Source organism: Elephas maximus, chromosome 12, assembly GCF_024166365.1.
Source record: "Elephas maximus indicus isolate mEleMax1 chromosome 12, mEleMax1 primary haplotype, whole genome shotgun sequence".
Lineage (NCBI taxonomy): Eukaryota > Metazoa > Chordata > Mammalia > Proboscidea > Elephantidae > Elephas > Elephas maximus.
Window position 1 is genome coordinate 43,367,123 of NC_064830.1, and position 25,923 is coordinate 43,393,045.

The following is a 25,923-nucleotide window of genomic DNA, read 5'->3' on the forward strand; positions in this document are numbered from 1 at the left end:
TATAACACAAAGTTTGCTGTGAGGATGAAAGTAAATAACGTACACTGAAGCGGTGAGCAAAGGGCTCAATATGTATCAAGTACACGTGAATCTCGATTTTGTCAGGAATCTTAATCTCTTGTCAACAACAATAAAACTAATTAACACGCAAATATGCTTTATTTCATACTTAGTTTCAATTTCTGTTCCAAACTCTCATTACGGTTTTAATAGTATTTCTGGGCATGCAATGATGGTAAAACCTAAGTTTTTTTTATGTGTTTACAAACCTCTCCATCTCCACTGCTACCATGCTAGTCCAAATTCCCAACATCTCTCACAGCTCCTATGAAAAAAAAACCCCTAGCCGCCTCTCCTTTTTCACCCTTACCCCGTTCTGCATTTCCAAACGGGAGGCAGCAATTTTGTTTAACGCAAATTTCAACCTCCCTCTCGCCAACCTAAAATCCTTCAGTTTAGACAACATCCAAAACCCATAGCAGCCCTGAATACCTCTGCAGCACCACCCCTGCTCTCTGTGCTCTGTCCACTGCCCTTCCCTCACGGGGGTGTGCCTCCCACTACCCTTCATGTTGCTAATCTCTACTCAGCTTTTAGGCTTCATGAGGTAAATGTTATTCTTTGTGGAAGCCTTTCTTAAGATAAAAACAGATGATAAGATAAAGACATCTTGTTAGAGAATTACCTGGCATATAGGGAAACTGATTTATATTATTTCTCAGAGCTTCAAAATGAGTTTTGTGATATAATAGTACAATCGTGAAACTAGTCAGAAATCAGGAGACCCATCAAGAAGTTGTCATGAAGTTTAAAGAAACCCTTAATAGTATTTAGACCAAAACAAAGTCAAAGACATACAACTGAGGAACATTGAAGCTCCTGTAGCTATTCTTTCAAGTAAAACTATTTTTTCCTGAATTTTTAAGAAGGCATTTAGCATTGGTCCCCGTTATTTCTTACAAAATAAAGCTTAATTGTGAAGTGACTAATGCCACAATAGGCAAATTATACCGTTTCTAATTTCAAATACACTCCAAGTTATTAACTACAGTTGGAAGTTTCAATAGCACTTTCCTCAATCTGCACGGCGCTTCTGTAGATGGAAAGCACCTGCTATCAGAGGATCTGGAGCACTGCAGGTTCCATACAGACGTCCAGACACTTTAAACCCATGGACTAGGCTGTCGTTACCATTGAAAGAAACAACCACATTCACATAAAAACAGAAAAGCTGCATCTAAAAAGTTGACGTTAAACAGTGGTGAAGAACACCCACCCTTTTCCAAGGGGAAGACAAGCACCTCTGTGTTTCTCACAGGAAGGGCATGACCCTTGGTGGTTCAAGACTGATAACTACTGACATGTGCAAACTCTGAGGTCCATCACACTTTTTCTAAGAAGTCAGGCTTGATTTGCACAAGCTTGTTACTTCACAGGCTACGTACAAATGGAAATGTTTATGAGCCTTCCAGAAATTCTAAGTATATTAACCTTCAAATTGAGAGGGTCTCAAGAAATGAATTTTTGACAGTGTACACTGTACTATTAAAGATTAAATTAAATACATCTCAGAATTAACTCCAAACCAAATAGTACGTGCAATGTAAGAAAAACACCCCTGGAATACAATGAAAAAAGTTCAGAATACATTCAAGAGACAGTTCCAAACGAGTTAACACAATACCTTTCACAAAGAGAATGGTCAAATTCATTGATGTTCACACTGATTGCTTAAAGGAAGGTAAAATTAAAACTGTAACAAAATCAGCAGGAAAATAACGAAGCAGGGGAAACTAGCTACTCTTTTGAAAAAAATAAATTTATATTTTTATCTCATACTTAACAATAACAACAAAAAAATAAGGAACAAATCCAAAAATAAGAGTCGTTTGATAGAAGCGTTTTTATAATCTTGAGGTGAGAACACTCATTTTAAACATGAAAGAAAGCCAAAAACCATAAAGAAAAGAACAGTAGGCAGTTCCTCAAAAAGTTAAACATAGAATTAACATTTGATCCAGCAATTCTAGTCTTAGGTACATGCCCCCAAAACTTGAAAGCAGTATTTCAAACAGATCCTTGTACACCAGTGTTCACTGCAGAATTACTCAGAATAACCAACAGGTAGAAACAATCCAAGTGTCCATCAACAGATGAATGGATAAACAAAATGTGGTATATACATACAATGGAATATTATTCAGTGATAAGAGAAATGAAGTTCTGATACATGCTACAACATAGATGATCCTTGAAACATTATGCTGAGTGAAATAAGTCAGACACAAAAAAACAAATATCATATGATCCCACTTACATGAGGTATCCAGAACAGGCAAATACAAAGAGACAGAAGTGAGGTAAGGGGGGTATGGGGAGCTAATGCTTAAAGGGCACTGGGCTTCTGTTTGGAGTGATGAAAAACTTGGAAATGGACGGTGGAGATGGTTGGATAACGTGGTGAATGTAATTAATGTCACTTAACTGTACACTTAAAAATGGTTTAAAATGGCAAATGTTTTGTTATATATATTTTACTACAAGAAAAAAGCTGTGAGCAAATAAGAAATAAGCAAATAAGCAATGACTGTAAAGGATGAGCTGACTTGAAACGTGTTTAATTAGTGGTCTTGGGAAAGGTTCGACTATGCTGGTCATCCGTTTTCTTTGGCTCCATCCCCAACTCCCATTCCCTCCCCTTGGTAGGTGGGATTTATCTGAATCAGGATGACTGACTTTTAGCAAAACAAATATACACAATTTATATGTTTGAAAATAATACCTAGAAAGTGTAGCAGCTGATGAAGTGGATGAAAATTCTCTATTCTCTGTCTAAAAAATGATCTTTTAAAATTAGCATTGCGTAACAATAATGATTACAATAATCACGACCTTACCTAAATGAATATTTTGCTGACTTTAAGCATTCACACCTAGGGCCTACCCTCGTCTCTAAGTGTAAAACATCAACTTCTTTTTCCTGATTGTGAGAAATGTGCAGCAGCCCACTCCTCTCAGTGTTCTCATCTTTTGGGCTATACCTCTAACTACTGCCTAAGGAAGCCAACTGGTAACACTGTACTCTATGAAACTGACTTTTTTACTCTCACTCAGACCAGTATGCTTATAAGCAAAGTAGTGCATGAATACTGCTTGCAGCTTGCACTGTACCTGGAAGGTCCTCAGTAAGCATCTGCTGAACGAATAACTAAAAATCTCAGCAAGAGTTAAGAATTGTTACTGATACATTTATATTTAGTTGCACTCTACATGCATTTTTAAATGCTTAATTTTGAATTCTTAGCTTGTTTTTCATATAGCTAAAACGATTTATGTTCTAATACAGTAGTACCATTAACTAATCAGATCAGTAAGGAACTTTTTAAAAGGTAGATTCCCAGGCCACCCCCAGAATAATAATTCAGTTGGCTTAGAGCAGAAGCAACCTGGTAATCTGTACTTTCTGAAGCTCTCCAAGTGATGTCAGCCAAGATTGGGACCCACTGCTCTGACATACGGTGAATACAGAAGAAATCTATAAAACAGCTCAAAGATGAACAAACAACAAACAACCCATTGTCATCCAGTCGATTCCAACTCACAGCGACCCTATAGGACAGAGGAGAACTGCCCCACAGGGTTTCCAAGGAGTTCCTGGTGGATTTGAATGCCGGACCTTTTGGTTAGCAGCTGTAGGTCTTAAACCACTACACCACCAGGGTTTCCTCAAAGTTGAATGGGACATTAAAAGTTATTTAGCCAATCCAAATAGGATTAATTGCTCAAAATCTCACCAGAATCTAAAAAGGAAGCTATGATTGCTCTTTTTTGGAGGGGATAGCCTACTGACTATAATCTTGGTTTGGGAATAATTTAGATCAATACTTGAACTGCCTAGTTAGAGCAACACTATAGAATATTTGAGCAACATGATTAACAAACTTGACCTAATGGGCATATATATTCATTCATTATGGAACTCTGCTCCCAACAAGAGCAGAATAAACGCCTTTATCAAGCTTACCTGGAACATAATAAAAAAAACTAACCATAAAGAGACCATAAAGCATGTCTGAACAAATGTCAAAGGACTGAATAATACAAACCATTTTCAGACCAAAATGAAATCAACCTAGAACTTAATAACAAAAAGAAAAGTAGGAAACCCCCATATGTTTGGAAATTAATAAAATATACTTCTCAAAGAAGAAATCATAATGAAACTTAAGAAATACTTACAACTAAACAATAAGAAAATATTACATAACAAAGCTTGGACAGTACCCAGGTGGTGCTTAGAGAAATTTATAGCCTTAAATGCTTATATTAGGAAGAAAAAAAACTGAAATGAGTAAGCTACCATATCTTTAAAGAAGTTAGAAAAAGAATACCAAAATAAACCACAAGAAACTATGACAAAATAAATAGTAAAGAGCAGAAGTAAATGAAATAGGAAATATACAATTTTTACAATAAAGGGGATCATCAAAACCAAAAGTTGGTCTTTTGAAAGTCCAATAGATCGGACAGACCTATGGTAAGATTCCTGAAGGAAAAAATGAAAAAATATAAATACATGATATTAAAAATAAAATTGTATCAACTGAGTAATGCCACAGGCATTATAAGACAATAAGATATTGTGAACCTTGTTTCATTAACTTCGAAAATTCAGATAAAGTTCTTAAAAATATAAAATGCTCTAAAATGCCTCAAAAAAATAAAAAGTCTTATAATTGCTTTTAAAAATGGAATTAACAGTTAAAATTCTTCCCACAAAGAAAGCTTTAGGTGCAGAGAGATTCATTGGTGAGTCTTACCAAAAATTTGAGGAGGAAATACCTCTACTCTTAAACAAGCTCTTCTGAAGAATATATTAAAAAGGATGCTTCCTAACTATTTGACACTAGCAAATTGGGCAGTAAAAATAAAACCAAGTAAAGCAAAATTTAAAATGCAGGGGTATTAACAGGCCAGTCTCACTCATGAACATATGCAAGATCTAAACAAAATATTAGCAAATGAAATCCAGCAGTGTATAAAAAGATGGCCAAGTTAAGTTCATTTTAGGAATGTAAAAGTGGTTTAAACAGACATCTAATGTAATTCACTACATTAACAGAATAAAAGAAAATTATATGATCATTTCAATTAGTACAGAAAAAGTCTTCAATAAAAATTCAACATCCATTCATGACAAAAAGGAAGCCTCTTAGCAAACTAGGAATAAAAGGGAACCTCGTTAGCCTGATAAATCATATCTACAAAACCTACATCAAATAACAAACTAAACAATGAACACTGAGAGCACTCCCTTTGGGATTAGTAATAACACAAGAATGTCTACTAAAGCACTTCTATTCAATTTTGGACTGGAGGTTCTAGCCAACATGGTAAGACAAAAAAGAAAGCATGAATTAATTTTAAAAACTGTAAGGAGTGGAAGGGGAAAAGCAAAGCTGTCATTATTTGTAGGTGATATAATTACCTATATAGAAAATCAAAAAGAATCTGAGAGCAAATTACTGGAATTGATAGGCATGTTACGCAAGATGACTAGATAGAGGATCAAAATACAAAAACAATTTGCATTTCCATATACCAACAACGAACTGTTAAACACAATTCAAAAAAGATACCATTTGCCTGACTGTATACACTTACCACCAGAAACCCTGGTGGCGTAGTGGTTAAGTGCTACAACTGCTAACCAAAGGATCTGCAGTTCGTATCCACCAGGCGCTCATTGGAAAGTCCATGGGGCAGTTCTACTCTGTTCTATAGGGCTGCTATGAGTCGGAATCAACTCGATAGCACTGGGTTTGGTTTTCTGGTTTTATACACTTACCAAAACTCAGGGAACTATACACTTAAAACAAGGGAATTTTATTTTATGTAAATTATATCCTAAAAAAGCTGAAGGGAAAAAAGGTACCATTTGCAACAGGAACAACAAATGTAAAGTACACGAGAATTAATCTGACATATACAAGACCTTCCTGGGGAAAAATTATAAAACTTCATTGAAAGGCATGGGAGAATTTTTTAATAAATGGAAATCTATAACACATTCATGGACTGGAAGATACAACACATCCACTCCTCACTTACCAACATGGTTAGGCTCCCAAAGACCAGGTTGTTATGTGAAAATTGGCATTATGCAAAAATGAAGGATGACCACATCAGATGACAAAATGGATGATGATTACATCATTACATAACCACCAAATTACATCATTACATAATGGCGAAACCACTGAAAATAACAGCCCAGCCAAGCTGACACATAACCTTAACCGTCACAGCCAGTGTTACTCTTGCCTTGCACCTCAGCATTTGTTACTGCCAGACGTACATCGTTAATGTGCAAAATAGTCAGATAGATTTTTTACTCTTGTCATAAATGTAAAATGTCAGATAACGAGACAGTCGATAAGTGAGGAGTAGATGTATTGTAAAGATGTCAATTCTCTCCAATTTGATCTTTAGATTACATGAAACGCCAATCAAAATCACAGCAAAGTTTTTTGAGGGATTCAATAAGCTGATTCTAAGAGTAAAAGGCAATTAACAGACAAGATATCCCTGAAGATTACTTAATTGCTTACAGTAATTAAGATAAGGAGCCCTGGTGATACAGTGGTTAAAATGATTGGCTGCTAACTGAAAGGTCAGTGGTTTGAACCCACCAGCCTGTCTGCAGGAGAAACATGTGGCAGTCTGCTTCCATAACAATTTACAGGCTTCGAAACCCTATGAGGCAGTTCTACTCTGTCCTACAGGGTCGCTAGGAGTCGGAATTGACTTGATTTCAATGGGTTAATTACAATAGTGTAATATTGGCACAAGAATAGGCAATTTACCCAAAGGGATGGAATAGAATACAGAAACCAACTCAAGCATATTTGGAAGCTTTATTTACGACAATGGTGGCATTGTAGGCTAGTGGAGAAATGATGAATTGTCCAATAAATAGTCCTCAGAGAAGTTGTCATTCAAATGCACAGAAAGAGACAGAGGGAATGAATTGGATATTCTATATCACACCTGGGTTTTTTTTTATATCACACCACACAAAAAAATCTATTTCAGATGAATTTAGGACATATGTGAAAGAGGCACCTTTAAAACTTGAAAAAAAGAAAAATGGAGAAAATCATTACAATCTTGTGGCAGACAGGATGTTAAAAAAAACAAAACACTAACCATAAATGGAAAAGGTTAATAAATTTAACAAAAAAATTTACAAGCAATGGATAAAATGTAATATAGAACACAAAGATAAAAAGCTTATTTTTCCCAACAAGAAAATAATGTGAAACTGACAAAAAAAAAAAAAAAACAAAACGCAAAAACTGTATAAGAAAGTAAATTTAGTTATAAATTCAACAGGTGGCATAATTTTGAACAATTAGTGGTATGTAGGGAACAAGTTCCCATTTAACTCTGATGACACAATAAATTGCACAGAGCTCATGATACTGAAACTACATAAAAGAATATATAGAATCAGCACACTATTGGACTTTAAAATGAATGATATTTACTGATAAAGTTGCTATTGGTTTCACCGTTTAGATTTAACTCCTTGTATCTCAAAAGACTTAGTTGTGGTTAGAAGAGAATGTACCTGCTCTTTACTTACAGACTCTCATTATCTGACATTTCACATTTATGACAGCAGTAAAAAAATCTACTATCCTACTATTTTGTGTATTAACGATGCTATGTCTAGCAGTAATGGACGCCAAGGTGCGAGGCGACAGTAACACTGGCTGTGATGGTTAAAGTTATGTGTTAACTTGGCTGGGCCATGATTCTCAGTGGTTTGGCAGTTATGTAATGATGTAATTTGGCAGTTATGTAGTGATGTAGTCATCCTTCATTTTTGTGATCTGATGTGGTCATCCTCCATCTTTACGTAATGCCAATTTTTGCATAACAACCTGGTCTTTGGAACCTAACCACATCAATAGTGAAAAGCGGGTGTATAAATATTATCAGCTTTCACAATATAAAAGTAATGGCAAGAAGGTACTAATTTCCTCAGGTTATGAACACAGTAGAAGTTACAAGAAATAGAAGTTTAAGAATGTTATTTAAAATTACAAAGGTAACAAACTAAAAAATGGTAATATAACTATGAAAAACAATGGCAGGTTGGTATATGGAGTTATGAATGAGGTTAATTCTTTATACCACAGAAAAAAATTCAATAATGTCTAAAACCGTTAAGTCAAGACAGAGTGCTCTAAATGCATTATTTGGAGATAAAATGTAAAACCTAGGAAAAGCAGAATGTGTTGCATTTCATAAGCTCTTCCGTATTATTCAATTTTTAATCCATATCCAACCAAACCAAACCCAGTGCCGTCGAGTCGATTCTGACTCATAGTGACCCTATAGGACAGAGTAGAACTGCCCCATAGAGTTTCCAAGGAGTGCCTGGAGGATGTGAACTGCCTACCCTTTAGTTAGCAGCTGTAGCACTTAACCACTACACCACCAGGGTTTCTTTTAATCCATATGCATGTATTATTTTAATAAATATAAATTTTTTTTAAAATAATTGAATTAAACAAAAAAGATCAAAAACTTGTCTAGTCAAATTATCTACCATTAGGTAGGTAAAAGGAAAATGGATGTCCACTCAAATGGAAAAACTTCTAAACCTCTGATAAAGACTAATGGTAAAAAAAGAAAAAAAAAAAAAAAGCCAAAAAACTACCAACTTTATCTGCACAGCAAACATAATTATTAATTCAGGGTGAAGACACCAGTCAGGGGCGTCATTGTTTCTCTTCCTCCTTAACTTTCATTTTGTCCTTTCCTCTGTTTCTCTTCTTTGTTTTCCTCTAGCTTTCCCTTATTTAGCATGAATATACAACTAAAAATATATAAAACACTATTTTTACTTATTTTCTATTCTTTCAACACAAAAAGAGCAAATTAAGTTGATTTTCATTTCTATTTTGTCTAAACGAATTTTAAAAATCCCTGTGGACATTACTGTTGAAGAGAACAAATCACTTCTACCACTGACTTAAGGGAGGCACACACACACAAAAGGCAGCCCTGTTAAAACCAGCACAATAATCGCTCATCAATGTATTAATGTTTCTATCGGTGACTGCTAAATTACTTAGGCTTCAGGACCAGAAGCTTTGTTTCCACGTAGCTATTTACATGAATTGGAATCAACTTGAGGGCAATGGGTTTGTTTGTTTGTTTGTTTGTTTTTCTGCGGGGAGGGAGGTTTAAAGAGCTAAAAGCTTGAAGTCTAAGTTTTCCAAAAGCAAAGAAAAAACCACAAGGTTAAATGTTTGTATTAGGTGGTATTTGGTTTCAATCCAAAGCCTTAGCAAGGTCTCCATTTTAGTATAATCCATATCCAGGTATATACTTACACTATATGAGCAAGGTCAAGTGGTTTCTCTGGTTGCTCAGGAAAAACAGGATGCGGGGGTTCTCTGGTGGGTACACACCCCAAAGATTTACTAATTGCATGGCTCAGCTTCTTTGCAGGAGATTTCTGTATCAAGGTAGAAAATAAGGAAATAAGAAATTAAATCTTCAAAACAACTAAAAAGTGCTTCAAAAGAACTTGCTAGCAAGGGCTGAAGAAAACATCGTTTCAGATACAAATCAAGTTTCATCGTAATCAACATTATTAAGCATTGCAGGAATGAACCCACAGTTGTTCCAAGGTCGTTTGTGGTCCCTTCATTTCTGTGGTTCCTCCCCTATTTCTATGAATTCACACTACTAAGTTAATGTTAACTTTCCTTCTGAACATCTCTACACACCCTTTGCATCAACTTCCTCTTTTGAAGCTTCTAGATCATTTTTGGTAATATATTACAGTTAATTCCCCAAACAGACTCAGAAGTTTCTGTTGGCCTACAATTTAAAAAGGCTAAAATAACGTTGAGAGTATACAGCTTTTGGATGTTAGCAAACTAGGGGACTAAGCCACCTCCCAAAACATGACTATTAAGAGAACATTCCCAAATTAAATGTGAAACAGAACATTTGGTGTTAAGAGGCAGGCTATGTATGCAGATAGAAATAAATACACTCACAACCACAGGCAGGCAGCATCAGACTTATGACTCTAAATTACATTATGCTGAAAGTACAAAAATAAGTTGGCATACCATAACATTTCTCTGGAAGGTAGAGTAATGCTCACCAAATCCAAAGACTATCAAGTCTAAAATTTAATAGTAATGTGCACAAAAGTAAACAATATGCCACGAGTAACTTACATAAAACAGTCACTTCTAAAATTCATATTTAAAGGCCGCTCACCACACACTTTATACACAGATTTTATTATTCACCCAATTTCCTTTCAAAAACACTGTTGTCTGAGGCTTTCTTAGCAGAATATTAACTGCAAAAAAAGTTTAAATATTTCACCCTATGATATCTGCAGTTTTTACCACAAACCCACTACTGTCGAGTAGATTCCAACTCGTGGCAACCCTACAGGACACAGTAAACTGCCCCATAGGGTTTCCAGGGAGCCCCTGGTGGATGTGAACTGCCGACCTTTTGGTTAGCAGCCGAAGCTCTTAACCACTATGCAACCGGGGTTTCCTTTTACCCCAAGTGCCACTTTAATCGGAAAACAGAATTTGTTTGCAGCTGTGTGCCTCAACACATCTCCACGTAACTTTTACGTGCTGCTTGATATAGGATTTTTAACACCAAGAAAACAAAAATTTGTTAACCAAGAGATCGACTAAATTAATTAATAGTTTGTTTACAATAATGACTGAACACTACCAATTTCTTCAGAAACTTCAGATACTGGCTCCAAATCACCTACCATTATCTCCTTCAACACATTACGTTCTGGAAAAAGTCTGGACATAACCTGATTTCCTGAAAATCATAGAAAGATAAGGCAGAAATTTAGAACTTCCCCCTACCTGCTGTCCATTTTCCCTTTGCTCAACAATTGGATGTTATTTGACTTTGCTTTTCCCCCCTCTTATCCATCTTCCCAACTGCCCCCAGAAATTATGTCACTCTTCTGCTTAAAATCTTTCAAAGGATAATCATCACGTATAGATAATATCTAAATAAATACCTTCGCATTCCATACAAGAGCTTCCGTATCTGGCTCCCACCTCCACCTCACACTAGGTGACAAACCACTCGCAGTTGCCCTGATACGCCAAGCTCTCTTAGGTCTCTGTACCTCGGCATGTGCCTTTCCCAGGTCTGCCTTTCTGTGAATTTTCTGCTCATCTCTCAAGACTGCTTGCAAGTATCACCTCCTCTGTGAAGATGTTCCTCACTGCTCCATATGTCAGTGACCGCCTCTCCCGTTTACCTTGCACATATTTCCACTGCTGTATTTACCACATTAAGCTGCAACTTTTAGTTTGTTTATCTCTGTTAGACTGAAACTTCTGGAAGGTAGGCTCTATCTTATTCATCTTTGTATTTCCAGAACCTATCCTAAAACAGGGTATCTTATTTGAACAAATTTCCCTAGATAAATTTTCTAGGTTTCTTTTTCCTGACCAAACCACTAAGTTTTTTGTTTTATTTTTTTGAGAATTATGATACAAGTAGAAAGCAATCAGAGGATATTAAAGAGAATACCTTAATTCGGCTTTACAACGAAGCACTGCATCAGTAATCCATGTATTAATTTTATGATTTTTTGCTACATCCGAGAACCACCGGGGCCATCAGTTCATGCAGTTTATGTGGGATGGATCATCAGAGACTACTTCAGCTTTAACCTCAGCAACAGCCATGCAATCGAAGGTTTCACTTGCATATTTTATAAAAACATTAAAATAACCACACAACTATTAAAATAAAAATGTTTGCTTTAGTACTGCCTAATATTCTCTAGCTGTATGCTCCTTATGCTTCTGAAAAGACTGCTTGCCGTAAGTCAAGGGGTAAGATTAGATCAAATTTCAAGGCTTGAAAATATAGATAGGTAAAATTAATACATCAAGGTTAATTCCAAATAAGTAAAGTACATTAAGAGTTGTTTGATATGTGTGGGGAGGGGGAAAAAAAAAGCTGGGAATAAATATATATAGGAATTAGAATATAATCTAAAAGTCTAGCACCAAACCAAAAAGGATATTACCCTGGAAATTTTAAAGCCATACATTCAGTTAGGTTGTCTGAATACATAAGAGATTTCCTAAAAATAGATTTCAAAGAGTGAATTATGATTTGGACCTAAAGTGAATTTTGATATGGAGTTAGTCTAGGAGTCTTAAGATTAACAAAGCTTCTAAGCATGATTTTGAAAAATGTTATAAGCGCCAAGATAGGGCCATTAGCCCCTTCTGTGTACCCAGCACCTAGGTCAGTGCCCAGGATTTGGTAGCCACTCACTAAATATCTAAGGACCTAAAGAAGCAGGAAGGAAGAAAGCAGTCCAGGTCTAGGAATTAGTGTGTCTTGCATTTCACTTTTGCTACTATGCCAGAGACACTCTTTTAAAAACGACTCTGTAAATCAGCTGCTGTTGAGTCAGTTCCGCCATGTGGCGACCCCGTGTGCTTCAGAGTAGCACTGTGCTCCAGGGGTTTTCAATGCATGACTTTTGGGAGGTAGATCACCATGACTGGTAGATCACCATGACTGGTAGATCACCATGACTTTCTTCCAGGGTGCTCCTGGGTAGATACGAACTTCCAACCTTTTAGTTAGCAGCTGAGCACATTAACTATTTACACTACCCATGTGTATATATGTATATATATGCACACACACAGTGAAATAAGCCAGTGTATCAAATGTATATATACAGTTTAAGAAATAAGAAAACACCATCTACCCACTTTTCTTCTTGAGAAATATAACATCGCAGTTACTTTGAAGCCTCCCTGTGGGCCCTTATGAAGGTATCCTTTCCCACCACACCAGCTTCTCTTATGGGAATCACTATCCTGGATTTCATATTAAGCATTTCCTTGGTTTTTATTAATGTACCAATTATGCATAAATAATCTATCATTTTGATATGGGTTTATAACTTATATATACATATACTCTTCTATAACTTCTCTCTTCACTCAAAATTATTACAATCCATCTAGGTTGATGCATGTAACCGTGATTCATTCATTTTCCACTGCTTAATTGTATTTCACTGCTTAATCACATCATGATTTACGAATCCATTCCACTTCCAGTGAACATCTGGGTTGTTCCTATTTTTCCCTACTACTCACAATGCTGCTGCAGTAACTTTCCTGTCCGTGTTTCCTGGTGGACACGTGTCCTCAGAACTGTGGAATTACTGGGTCATATGGTCATGCACATTCCATTTCTCTAGGCACTGCCAACTTGTGTTTACAAAGTGGTTATACTAATTTCCACTCTTATCAGCTGTGTCAGAGTTCTCGCAACTCCACATTCTGGCCAATCCTTGGTGATTTTAACATTTGCCAATCTGATGGGTGATAAATGGCATTTCATTTTGGTTTTAATTTGCAATTCCATGATTACTAAAACAATGGAGCATCTTTTCATACGCTTATAGGCCATTTGTATTTCTTCTGTGAAATGTCTGTTCCTATCTTTGGCATGGTGTTCCACTGTTTGCCTTTTTCTCATTGATCTGCAAAAGTTCTTTATATTTTTTGTATTTTAATCCTATATACGTTATGTCTTGCAAACAACTACTCTGAGGTTTGTTTTTTACTCTGTTTTCGATGAATAGCCACGTGGTGCAAAGAATTACTTAATATGGGCTTTCTAGCCATAGTCTTTGTAATTCCCACCAAATGACTGGGTGGAACCATGCTAATAAAGTCTGTCGGGAACCCTAACAAGTGGATTGGTCAGTTTTGTCATCCCACTAGGATTAAAATGAGCCATCCCAGAGGCAGGAGGAGAGGATCTCATCATCACCAAGAGAGAAGAGTCAGGAGTGGAGCACATCCTTTGGACCCAGGATCCCTGTGTTGAGAAGCTCCTGGAACCAGGAGACTGAGACAGAACGTGAGCAAGCTATAACACTGAAGACAGTGAGAAGCAGTGGGAGAGAAAAAGCGGCAGGAGAGAACAGCAAGAGACGGTGCAGTGGGCTTCCTGGCCCACAGAGCAAGAAAGCTGAGCACATTTGGGCAGGATACTTGCTGGCAGAGTACAGTACCTCCGGGCACTTGGAGCTAGGTTTGCCAAACTATGGAGCAAGAGCTGAGCACCTCTGGGCCGAGGCTTATGGGAGGAGTGGGGTACCTCAGGGCACTTATCAGCAGAGCTGAAAGAGCTTTGTAACACTTGCTGGAGCAGGGCAGAGGCCGAGGGGCCAGGCAGAAGCTGCCTGCAGGCACCGCTAAGAGGCTGTCCTGATGGAAGAACTGTATCCTGAGCATTCCTAAACCTGAACTGTAACCTGTTACTTCCCTAATAAACCCCATAACTGTGAGAATGGTCTGTGAGTCCTGTGTGGCCATTGCAATGAATTACCGAACTCAGCAGACTAGAGTGCCATGGGGGGGACAGTTGGTGTCAGAATTGGTAAAGATGGCAGAAAGAGGTGGCATGTCTGACCTCCGCCTCATAGGAGTCTGCCTTGGACTGTTGATCTTGATTCTCCTTCTCCCTAGTGAAGTTGCAGAAAGTCAGGCATCTCCGCCACACCATTTTAACAAACCATCTTTAAATATAACTGTAGTTCCAGTCTATTAATCTTTTCCTTTATATTTTACATTTTTTATATTTTAAGAAATATTTCTCTCCCTGAGGTCATAAAGATAGTCTCCTATATTGTCTTCTAAAGTTTAATAGTTTCTGCATTTCGTATTTAAGTCTGAATTTACTTGGAACTGATTTTTGGATAGGTATGAGGAAAGCATCCAATTTCATTCTATATGGTTAACCAATTATCTCAGCACCATTTAATAAGTAATCCATTCTTTTCCTACTGATCTGCACTGACTGCTGAAGTGGGTTGAACTGTGTCCTCCAAAAAGATTCCCAGTACCTGTGAATGTGACCTTATTTGGAATACGGTCTTTGCAGATATAATTAAGTTAAGGATCTCGAGCTTAGATCATCCTGAATTTAGGGTGGGCCCTAAATCCAATACCTGGTGTCCCTGTAAGAGAAAAAACAGGGTAATTTGACACAAAGGCCCTGAGGAAAGTCCATGTGAAGCCAAAGACAGAGACTGGAGGGCAGCCACAAGCCATGGAAAACCAGCAGCTGCCAGGAGCGAGGAGAGGGGCATAAAATGTTTTTCTCCTTCGGGGCCTCCAGAAGGAACCAATCCTGTCAACCAACACACTGATTTCAGACTGCAGGCCTGCAAAATTAAATTTTTGTTGTTTTAAACCACTCAGGTTTGTAAGTGGGAATAGCTTGTAATTTTCCCTTTTCTTACTGTGCATGTAAGGTTTTGGTGCCCAGGTTACTCTAGCCTCCAAAATGAAACTGGGAATGACTAGTCTTTTTTCTGGAATATGGTATAATTTATATAATACTGGAATTATTCTTTCTTTGAATGTTTAACTGAAACTCACGTAAAGCCATTCAGGCCTGGTTGCTCCTTTATGCAAAGACTTTAAGCTTTAATGACTGTACTACTATTCGGGTTTTCTAGGCCATTCTGAATCAGTTTTGATATACGTATTGTTCTAGGATTTGTTCATTACAACTGAGCTTTCAATAACCAAATGTATGAGTTGTTTTTATCTTTTTGTTATTGATTCTTAACTAAAATGTACTAGAGTCAGAGACGATAGTCTATACGATACTAATTCTTTTTTGAAGCGTCCTTTATATGGTTGGTTTTTAAAAACAGGTTCTATGTGTGTTTGAAAAGAATGTACAATCATTAATCGTTGGGTGTATTCAAATTTTCCACATTTTTTTTTTGTCTAATTGCTTTAACAACTGTTGAGAAACGTGTTAAGATCACCCATTTCAAGAACATTTTTCAATTTCTTATTGTGCTTTTATTAGTTTTTCATTTACCTATTTTTCAGCTGCATTATTAAAAAGGTGCGTATAATCAAAAAAAAAGTTTTTGTTTTTTAGATTAGTATAGAATTGCTAATTTCATTTTTTATCTTTAGTAAACTTTATCTCTGATACAGCTTTTGTCTTGAAACCTATCGTCTGAGATAAACAGTTTCATCAGATTTCTTTTGGTTAGTGTTTTGTCTGGTATATCCTTTTTTATCCTTGAGTTTCGACTTCTCTGTGCCCTTATTTTTTTTGCTCTCTTGTAAACAGCATAGAAGCACATTTAAAAAAAAACCATTTGATAACTGTTGCTCTTTATCTAGAAAATTTAATTGACTGTCATGGATTGAATTGTGTCTCAAAAAATGTATATCAAGTTGGCTAGTCCATGATTCCCAGTATTGTGTGATTGTCTACCACTTTGTCACCTGATATGATTTTCCTGTGTGTTGTAAATCCTACCTCTATGATGTTAATGAGGTGGAATTAGTGGCAGTGAAGCAGGGCTCAATCTACAAGATTAAGCTATGTCTTAAATCAATTTCTTTTGAGATATAAAAGAGAGAAGTGAGCAGAGAGATTGGGCGGGGGCCAGGGGGGGACACCCTCATACCACCAAGAAACAAGAGCCAGGAGAATAGCATGTCTTTCAGACCCGGGGTCCCTGCACTGAGGAACTCCTCCACTGGGAAAAACTGATGACGAGGACCTTCCTCCAGAGCTGACAGAGAGAGAAAGCCTTCCCCTGGAGCTGGCACTCCGAATTCAGACTTCTAGCCTCCTAGACTGTGAGAGAATAAATTTCTGCTTGTTAGAGCAATCCTCTTGTGCTATTTCTGTTATAGCAGCAGTAGACAACTAAGAGATTTACTGATTATAAATATATATTATTTCCCACTTGTTTTTTTCTTCTATTTTTGTCCTTTCTTACTTTTTAGGTTTTTTCCCCTCATTTTATTATGTTTCCCTTTTTGGCAATTAGACTCTTTGAGTTGACTCTTCTAGTGATTGCTTTTTTTTTTTTTTTAAACGGAAGTAACGTTTGTTGAGAAACTGTTTAGTGTCAGGCACTTGATAGATGCTTTATGTACATACATTAGCTCATTCAATCTTCATGAGTCTTATGAATTAGATGTTAACAGTCTCAATTTTCCCACTGCAAAAAATTAAAAAAAGCTCATATTAATTAGGCCTGTCTGCTGCCAAACCTTTACTCTTTTCATGGTACAAAACACCCCCATTGACAGGTAAAATTACTCAGAGAAAAAGCAGACAGGGATGGAGGGAGACAGCCCAGGAGAGTGAGGCATTCTTACAATGAGTCAGACAGGAACTAAGAGACCCATAGCCTGGTGTGGGAACCATTAAGGTGAATTTCAGCACAGTCAGGGGGTAGGGACACAGTGTTTCCAAGTGAGGGGCAGAGTCCATGGAAAGGAGCAAGTGAGGACTGTAGCCACTGCTCTGTGAGTTGCTGCACCAGGACTGAAACTTGTTTTCCTCAGACAACCATGGAGCAGACACTAAGGCACTCTGAAAATTATTTCTGAGCTCAGATCATTGTATTTTCAATCAGCCTCCAGCTAATGCCCTGCACAGCACATCTTCAGCTGAAGGTATATGCTGACAGGCCCTGACACTTGGGAGCATAATAGCCTACTGGAAAAGCTCAGGATTCGTACCTTTGAGGCCATTCCTGTCAATCCCACTTCAAATTAACCTCTCTGAGTTCATCGTGCTGAGCTCCAAGGCATGCCATCTGAGGGGATCCATATCCCCCAGGGGAAGCCCTTGGTCCAAAGCCTATCAGGAACCTTCTCTATTTTAACAAGAATACTTACCACAATCTTAATCAGCATCTTTAACTTCAAATGCTTTAACTCCAATCACACCCTAGCTCATTTTCATGTCATAGTTTTTAGAATCTTAGCTGCATTTCATTTTAAACCCCAAATCGGTCATTATTATTATTTAACCCTTGATGTTATTTGAATTTTACTCACATTTGCCAGTTCTGCTGTGCACTATTTCTTCTTGCCTTCCATTTCTTTTTTCTTGCTTTAATTTCTTTTTTTTCCCCCAAAGTATATCCCTTATTACTTCCTTCAGCAACAGTATGTTGGTAGCAAACTTGCTGAGATGTTTCTGAAAATATATTTCTTCTTTGCTCTTGAATAAATTAGACAGGTATAGAATTCTAGGTTGACTTTTTCATTCTATCCTTCAAATCCTTTAATTGCATTCACATTTTCCATCTCCCTATATCTGTGTTCAGTATTCTGCATCCTGGTTAATTTTTTTCAGAGCTATTTCCATTCCCTAATTTTCACTTAGTTATCTGTTCAACCCCTCCACTGAAATTAATCTAGTATTTTTTATTTCCAGAAGTCTAATTTGGTCCTTTTTCTTATCAACCTGTTCTCTTTTTAATTGTAATTATTCCCAATTTTACTTCTTCAACTTTTTTTAGTGTACAACAGTGAAACCTATGAGAGACGGAACTTGACAGGACTGCCATGTTTTTCCAGGTCTCGCGTGTTTTCCACCTTTGATGGGGTGCAGTCTAACCACTTTTCTATCACTCATTTTAGTGGAAAATATTTGAGTTCTCCTTCTCTGACAGGTTTCTGCCCTACACACATTCCGGTTTTCGCAGGTTTTAACTATATTTTCTAAAGTTCTTGGCATGTTAAACCTACTATTTACTTTGTTTGCTGATTCTCTTTCATAGCAGATTGTTTTGTGATAGGGTTTGCAATTCTGGACGATGACCTCAGCTTCAGCAAGGATTGTTTTCTGTATGAGAGTCCCATTTGACCTGCGTCGTAAAAGTAGTATAGCACTCTAGATGCTGCTCCTATCCTTTAGCAGCAATACTAACCTGTCCTTGTTTTGGACCAAGACCCATCCACTTTCCACGGGGATCAGTCACAGTCTGTGGCCTACCAAGGGGTTCCTCCTTTTGTTCCCTCTAGTGTGTTGGCAGAGCCCTGGTGGCACTATGGTAAAGAGCTCAGTTGCTAACCAAAAGGTTGGCAGTTCAAATCCACCACCCACTCCCTGGAAACCCTCTGGGGCAGTTCTACTCTATCCTACAGGGTCACTATGAGATGGAATCAACTCGACTTCAATGGGTTTGGTTTATGGTTTTTAGTGCACTGGAAGAAGTCCCTGGGTTGTGCACGACTACTAACTGAAAGGTTGGCAGTTTGGATCTACCCAGAGGTGCCTTGGAAGAAAAGCCTGGTGATCTATGTCTAAAATGTCACAATCTTGAAAACCCTATGGAGTGCAGTTCTACTGGGCACACATGGGGTCAACATGAGTCAGAATTGACTCAATGGCGACTGGTTTGGTTTTTGGTTTTAGTGTGCTTGTAGGTCATTTTAAGAATTCTAGTGTATCATTTCTAAGAGTTTGGGGCAAGATGAATTGGCTATGGTACGTCCTCACTCCACCATCTTGAAATGGAATTCCCACTTCTTTTTTTTTTTAAATTATAATAAGTTAATAAAAATATATTTTGAAATTTTTTTAACATTTTTTGTGGGGGATTATTTTCTAAAAAGGCTTCAGAATAACTGCTCTAGAAAAGTGAGAAATTAGAATTGCTAGGCTCCAGTTTAACTTAACTGGTAAAGCTATAATTCTGACTGATTCATGTATGAGAGAAATGTAATCTCTGTAATTTTTGTTAATCTTCCAAGACTTAAGCATATTAGTACTTTGACAGTTATGAGAATATGGTTAGGTAGAATAAAATATAATTGGTTCACATACGGTTTCTGAAACATGCTTATAAATTACCAAAAACAAAAACAAAAACCACTCTTAACCACTTAACCAAAAGAGAAACCAGTGTTATTCGAACTAGCTCAACAATAGCCTAGATAGAAGCTAAGGACAGCAGTATCTTGTATTGAGCAGCAAATAGCTCCAGCTTCTCTTTCAGGAAAAATGAATAAAAGATTTATCTCAAAACAATAGACTGATATTCCTAGGTATGCCATGATAGCCAGTATAGTGCTCATGGCTCCATGTACACCAACCCCGGGGGTGGGGGGGTGGAGTAGATGAGAGGTATACTCTGAAGTGTGAAAAACTGCTACATTAAATGCTAGTAATTTAAACCTGACAAAATTGTGCATGCTTATAGGCAAAAACAAAGTTGAAGGCAAACTTTGCTCCTAATTGATTTGTCATACCAATCCGGCCTGAGCGGGAAGCATTCTATTTTGTGTGGGTGTCGGCACCCTTCACAGCATGCACAACAGGGGAAAATGCTGCGCTGAGTACTGGATTGCCCTGCAAAACATCAGTTTGAGATCATGGATGGAATTTCCTTTTTCTATAGCTTTAACTGGCAGTTCATCTTCTCATCTTCTTCAAACAATTTGTTCTTAAGAGTTTTGTTGCTTTAAAGATAATTAAAATTATGCATTACTTATACATGAAAAAAAAGGACGTGAATTAATAGTGAAGTTCATACACTATTGGTTGGTTGGAAGGTAAAATTGTAAAGCCACCTTCGCGAGCAATTTCACAATATGCAGTAAAATTGAAGGAACACGTTCCCCTTGGGTTCCCCAGTGACTCCAGTCTTAAATGCATACACCTGAAAAACTCTCCACACTGCTGAAGGAGACCCTGTGCCAGAAAATCCACTAAAGCTTTGTTTAAAAAACTGGGCAACTAGAAACCACCTGAATGTTAAGCAACAGGGGAATAAATAATAAAATGTGGTGTATTCATAAATTCCATAATGCATTGAAAATAACCATATCAACATGAAGATAATTTTTAAAACAACGGTAGGCGAAATAAGGAAGCTTCAGGGAATACATGCAGTATGAAGTTATTTTGATGAAGTTTAAAAATAAGAGAAACAATACTATAGACTGCTTATGGGCACATGCACATGTGTAATACAAATATAAAAATACAAATGAAAATATTAAACACCAAATTCAAAACAGAGATGCTTTGTGGAGGGAGGAGAATAGTATTGGAGGACATATAGAGGCTTCAAATTTTTTCTGTATTGCTTCTATTTATTTTTTTAAACAAAAAGGTCTGAAGCAAATCTAGCAAAATGTCAAAATTCAATAAACTCTTTTCTATACACTTGAGATATGTCAAAATAAGAAATTACAGATTACCTGCTAGTTGAGAAAACGAAAACTCAAGCATTCCATGGGAAAACAAATGAATACTTACTAAAGAGTATATATTGTTGAAAAAACTCAAATAAAATAGTAATGTAATATTTTAAAAGTGTAATATGATAAACGGGATTTGTTTTGCATGCCATTCCAGGTACTTTCCTATGCATAAATAAGAAAACTGATAAACCCATGTAACATAAAATATATTCTAATGCAAATGAGATTACACTCTACACACTGGTACACAACTCGCTTTTCTCATTCAATAATATATTACGGACAACCTCTTTCCATATCTGTCCATACAGATCTGGTTCATCTGTTTTGACTGCTGCACAGAATCCCACAGTATGTCCACCACAACAAAGTTAACCACGTCACTACTGATGGATATTTTGGCCACCTTCACTTCTTATTGTTTTTTTGCTATCACAAATAATACTGATATCCTTATACAAAAATCCTGATATATCATACAAATGTTTTTATGCGAGAATTCCAATATGGAAAATTATTAGGTCAAAGGTTACATGCATCTTAAATTTTGTTTTTCAAATGTTATATCAGCTCACATTCTAATCAAGAATCTTCAAAATCCTCTTCTCCACACCCTTGCATTTTCTGCAAGTCTGGTGGGCATAAATCGAACATCTCTAAGCCCTAAATTAGTTTAAAAACTGGAACAGGTGGGAAATACCAATGCCAACTTTCTTGAAGTCATTTAATAAATATTTAAGGACTGCACCAGGTAATTGGGGTATAAAGGCTAATAATACACTAAGGAGTTATAATCTAATAGAATTTATAGAAAAATGAACAGATGATGACAATAGTGCTTTGAGAGGTACTTAGTGTGCTATAGCAGAGAATGGAGAGATCTACAAATTAGTTTGTGGGAACAGGAAAAGAAGCAACAGCTGAACTAATTCTTAGAAAACACAAAAAGGTTGGCAATAAAAAGTTGGGAAGGTGGGGAGGAGGGGAGATAACAGATTCAAAGCCATAAAGATAATAAAGTACGGTATATCAAACCAAACAAACCAAACCCCCCATTGTTGTCGAGTTGATTCCGACTCATAGCAACCCTATAGGACAGAGTAGAACTGTCCCACAGGGTTTCTAAGGAGTGCCTGATGGATCTGAACAGCCGAGCTCTTGGTTAGTAGCCGAGCTCTTATGGTGTATCAGGCAACTGTAAACAGTCCAATAGAAAGGGAGGCTGGAGTACTAGAGCATGAGGGTTGGAAAATGAAGTGGGCTGCTATGTGTTCTCCTATCCCAGCACTTTCTAGGACCTGGAATATAATGGACATTAAAAATGTTTATTGATTGAATACCAGGGCAGAAAGCCCTTTGTCTGGCTTACATGGCCCAATGTGTAACTACACTTGGGCACACAGCATCTGCACAGCCTGCTTGCTGCAGGTTAGGCAGGAACAGGACAGCAGTCAACGCACGTGATACAGATACACCAAAGTCAGAACAACAGGTTAGCATCACTGTTACTAGCACTGCGCTGAAACAGCATTTCCCAATCTTGCCTGAACACAAACAACAACAACAAATTCTGGGGCGTTTGTTTAAAAAAAACAAAACAAAACATTAAAATGCCCAGGGGTAGAGGCCTGGTACTTGGTATAATTTAATAGGCAGCCCAGAAGACTCCTTTTGGGAAATTTTAGGAAATGCTGCTTTATAAGTTCTTGCCAGTACAAAGAGGTAAAATAATAATAATAATAAAATAAGAGGTATAACTATTGGAAAGTGATTAAGCTATTGTTTTCTATACATGATTTCTATACATGATCTACCTAGGAGTGTAAGCAAATTGACTGAAAAACTATTAGAACCATGTACTGATTAAATAGCCAATGAGACCTCAAAACGGAAATGTCCACAAGACTACTGAATACAGGAGTCTTGACCTAGACAAGAAGCCTGGGCTGGAATTAAGAACTACAGAAAGTGATCAGTGTCAGGGGTGGTGGAGAGGAAGCATCTAAAACTGGCAACTGCATGAGAACTTGCAGAAAGAGGGTACTGCAAAAGAAAAAAGTCTCAAGAGAGAACTCTGGAGAACACAGGATCTGGCTTATTGTAGGCGATCAAAAGATTAATGAATAAATAATACATGAACATAACTGGACATTTTGTAGTCACTAAATGGAGATAAAATGTAATGAATAAACAATACAAGTGCATTAAGTTTATTTACAGAAACAGTTTACCCTAAATCTGTACCTATGGGTCTGAGAAAGCACTAGATACATGGGCAAGAATCACTGATATATTTGAGTTAGTGCACAAACAGACAAGTAATTCACATTACTGGAACCCTCTGATCTGCTTCACACATGGCAGTAGGATATATATTCTTCAGTTCAGCTCTGGTGGCCACCTGTAAGAATCAAAATAGATCTAAAGCTGGAGAAAAGTCTGTGGATAAGTGATGACTGCTAGAGGAAATGGCTCATTTGAAGAACTTTGTGGTTTGGGTTAAGTCACACACTTCTCTGCAATGGAAAACCTTTCTGTCATCTCTTCGCTCTAAGAGACGCAAACAATTTGCTCTAAGAATAATCAGGCTACAGTTGAAAAAAGACCTTATTATTTCATAAACATGCTGATACTTTCTTTGATGAGCATCTATCTATTTTAACAGCTGGGTCTGTTTCAAATGTTACGCTTTCACACTCAGAATTTGCAGCTGTAAATGGGTTTAAGAATAAACAGTGCATCCGAATATCACAAGAGAATGAAGCAGTGTTCAGTTCCTGAAAAGAGCAATATTTAAAAGTATGCCAAGCAACTTACTGAAAACAGTGATAAATGCTGTCAGGATATCTCTAGCCTATTCGTTCTATCCCTCAGATGGCAACAGAAAGTCCATAATTCCAGAAGGAGGCCCCTGGTCAATGAAGCAGTCACATTAGCTCTAGGTCAGCTGTGGTAGGGAGGAGAATTTCAAGCACTCCTCTCGGGCCTCCACACCACAGAAGTGAAGAGAAGAACCCACAGCTCTGTATGTTCTTGGCAAGACCCTCTTCCAACTAACCTAGCTGCACCACCATAATCGGCCTCGGAGACTAAAAAGGGGCTAATTCCAGCACAACCTTTATCTAAGGTTATGACTGTTTCATAAGAAATCCAAGAGTCTCACTTGGAGTCTCATACTCATAAGGCTCTTCCCATCCACTCACGTGACCCCATCTCTCACCAATTCCCAACTCTCAAAACCCTTCGACTTATCTTCACAGTCCACCACCAGCAAAATCCCCTGCATCCTCACTCTCTGAATGTTGCACTCACCTTCATGGTCCAGGAGGAAACCTGGCCTTCCCTGAGGGCTCTGCTTCCCCTGCAGCCATTTCAAGTGGCAGATACTTTCTTTCCCAATCCTGAGAACCACTAGGTCGGAGGTGGGAGAAGAGTCCTCCTAGGACCTCACTGCCACTCTCACATCATTTACTCTTTGCCTTAAAATCTCATGTCACCAGACAAAAATGCTAATTTTCTCTCTTTAGTGAAATCATCTAAACTTCTGAGTCACTCACCTTGAACATTTTAACCCACAGCTCACTCACTCCAACACTACTTTTGCCATAATTCTTGTTGATTTCAACACCTACATGGTTGATCTTTCCAACACACTAGTTATAGTGGGTTGAACGATAGCCTCCAAAAAGATATGTCCACATACCAATCTCCAGAACTTGTGAATATTACCTTATGTGGCAAAAGAGTGACTATGAAAACAGGGTAAGTATATGAAAAGAGTAAATATGTGATTAAGTTAAGGATCTTTAGAGGAGGTACTTATCCTGGATTATCCCAAACCAAAAGAAACGAAACCCAGTGCCGTTGAGTTGATTCCGACTCATAGCAACCCTATAGGACAGAGTAGAACCGCCCCATTGAGTTTCCAAGGAGTGCCTGACAGATTCAAACTGCTGACCCTTTGGTTTGCAGCTGTAGCACTTAACCACTACACCACCAGGTTTCCAGTGGGTCCTAAATGCAGTCACATGTGTCCTTATAAACAGACACAGAGGGGGAGGTAACGTAATCCTGGAGGCAGAGATCAGAGTGATGTAGCCACAAGTCAAGGAACGCCAAGAGCCACCACGAGAAGCTGGAAGAGGCAAAGAATAGATTTTCCCTTAGAGTCTCCAGAAGGAGTGTGGCTCTGCCAACACCTTTAATTTAGACGTCTGGCCTCCAGAACTGTAAGAGAATAAATTTCTGTTGTTTTAAGTCACCAGGTTTGTGGTAATTTGTTACAGAAGCCTTAGGACACTAATATCCTGGTCTTCCCTGGCCTCCTCTCCTTCAACAACTTTGCCCCTACCCTATGTCAACTACCATTTTCATAGTCATATCCCTGAACATGCTATCGCCAATTACTGTACATCATCTAAAATCTCAGCTTCAAGCACCCAACTCTTACACCAATTTCTATCTTTCTAGTTCACTTCGATTACCCTGACTCCAACAATTCTTCAACCCCAGTGGGACCCTTACCCCACTGAGCCTACCAGCTTCACACAGTCCTTCACCTCTGTCATGGCCTCTTTAACCAATAATGGACTGTTATGGACTGAACTGTATCCCCCCAAAATGTGTGTCAACTTGGTTAGGTCACGATTCCCAGTATTGTGTGGCTGTCGTCCATTTTGTGATCTGATGTGATTATCCTATGTGCTGTAAATCCTCACCTCTATGATGTTAATGAGGCAGGATTAGAGGCAATTATGTTAATGAGGCAGGACACAATTTATAGGATTAGTTTGTA

The 25,923-nt window shown here is 37.7% G+C and overlaps 1 protein-coding gene across 15 annotated transcripts in view; it reads right to left on the reverse strand.

Moving 5' to 3' along the window:
* Positions 1 to 25,923, reverse strand: part of DTNB (dystrobrevin beta) — a 422,608-nt gene that overhangs the window by 190,759 nt on the left and 205,926 nt on the right. For all 15 annotated transcript variants that reach the window (XR_007519619.1, XM_049903708.1, XM_049903702.1 and 12 more), the window contains one exon: positions 9,411 to 9,535. Coding sequence is in view for 14 of the 15 variants with exons in the window: in XM_049903708.1 (XP_049759665.1) it covers positions 9,411 to 9,535 (125 nt within the window). In the remaining variant the exon portion in view is untranslated. The remainder of the gene's footprint in view (positions 1 to 9,410; positions 9,536 to 25,923) is intronic.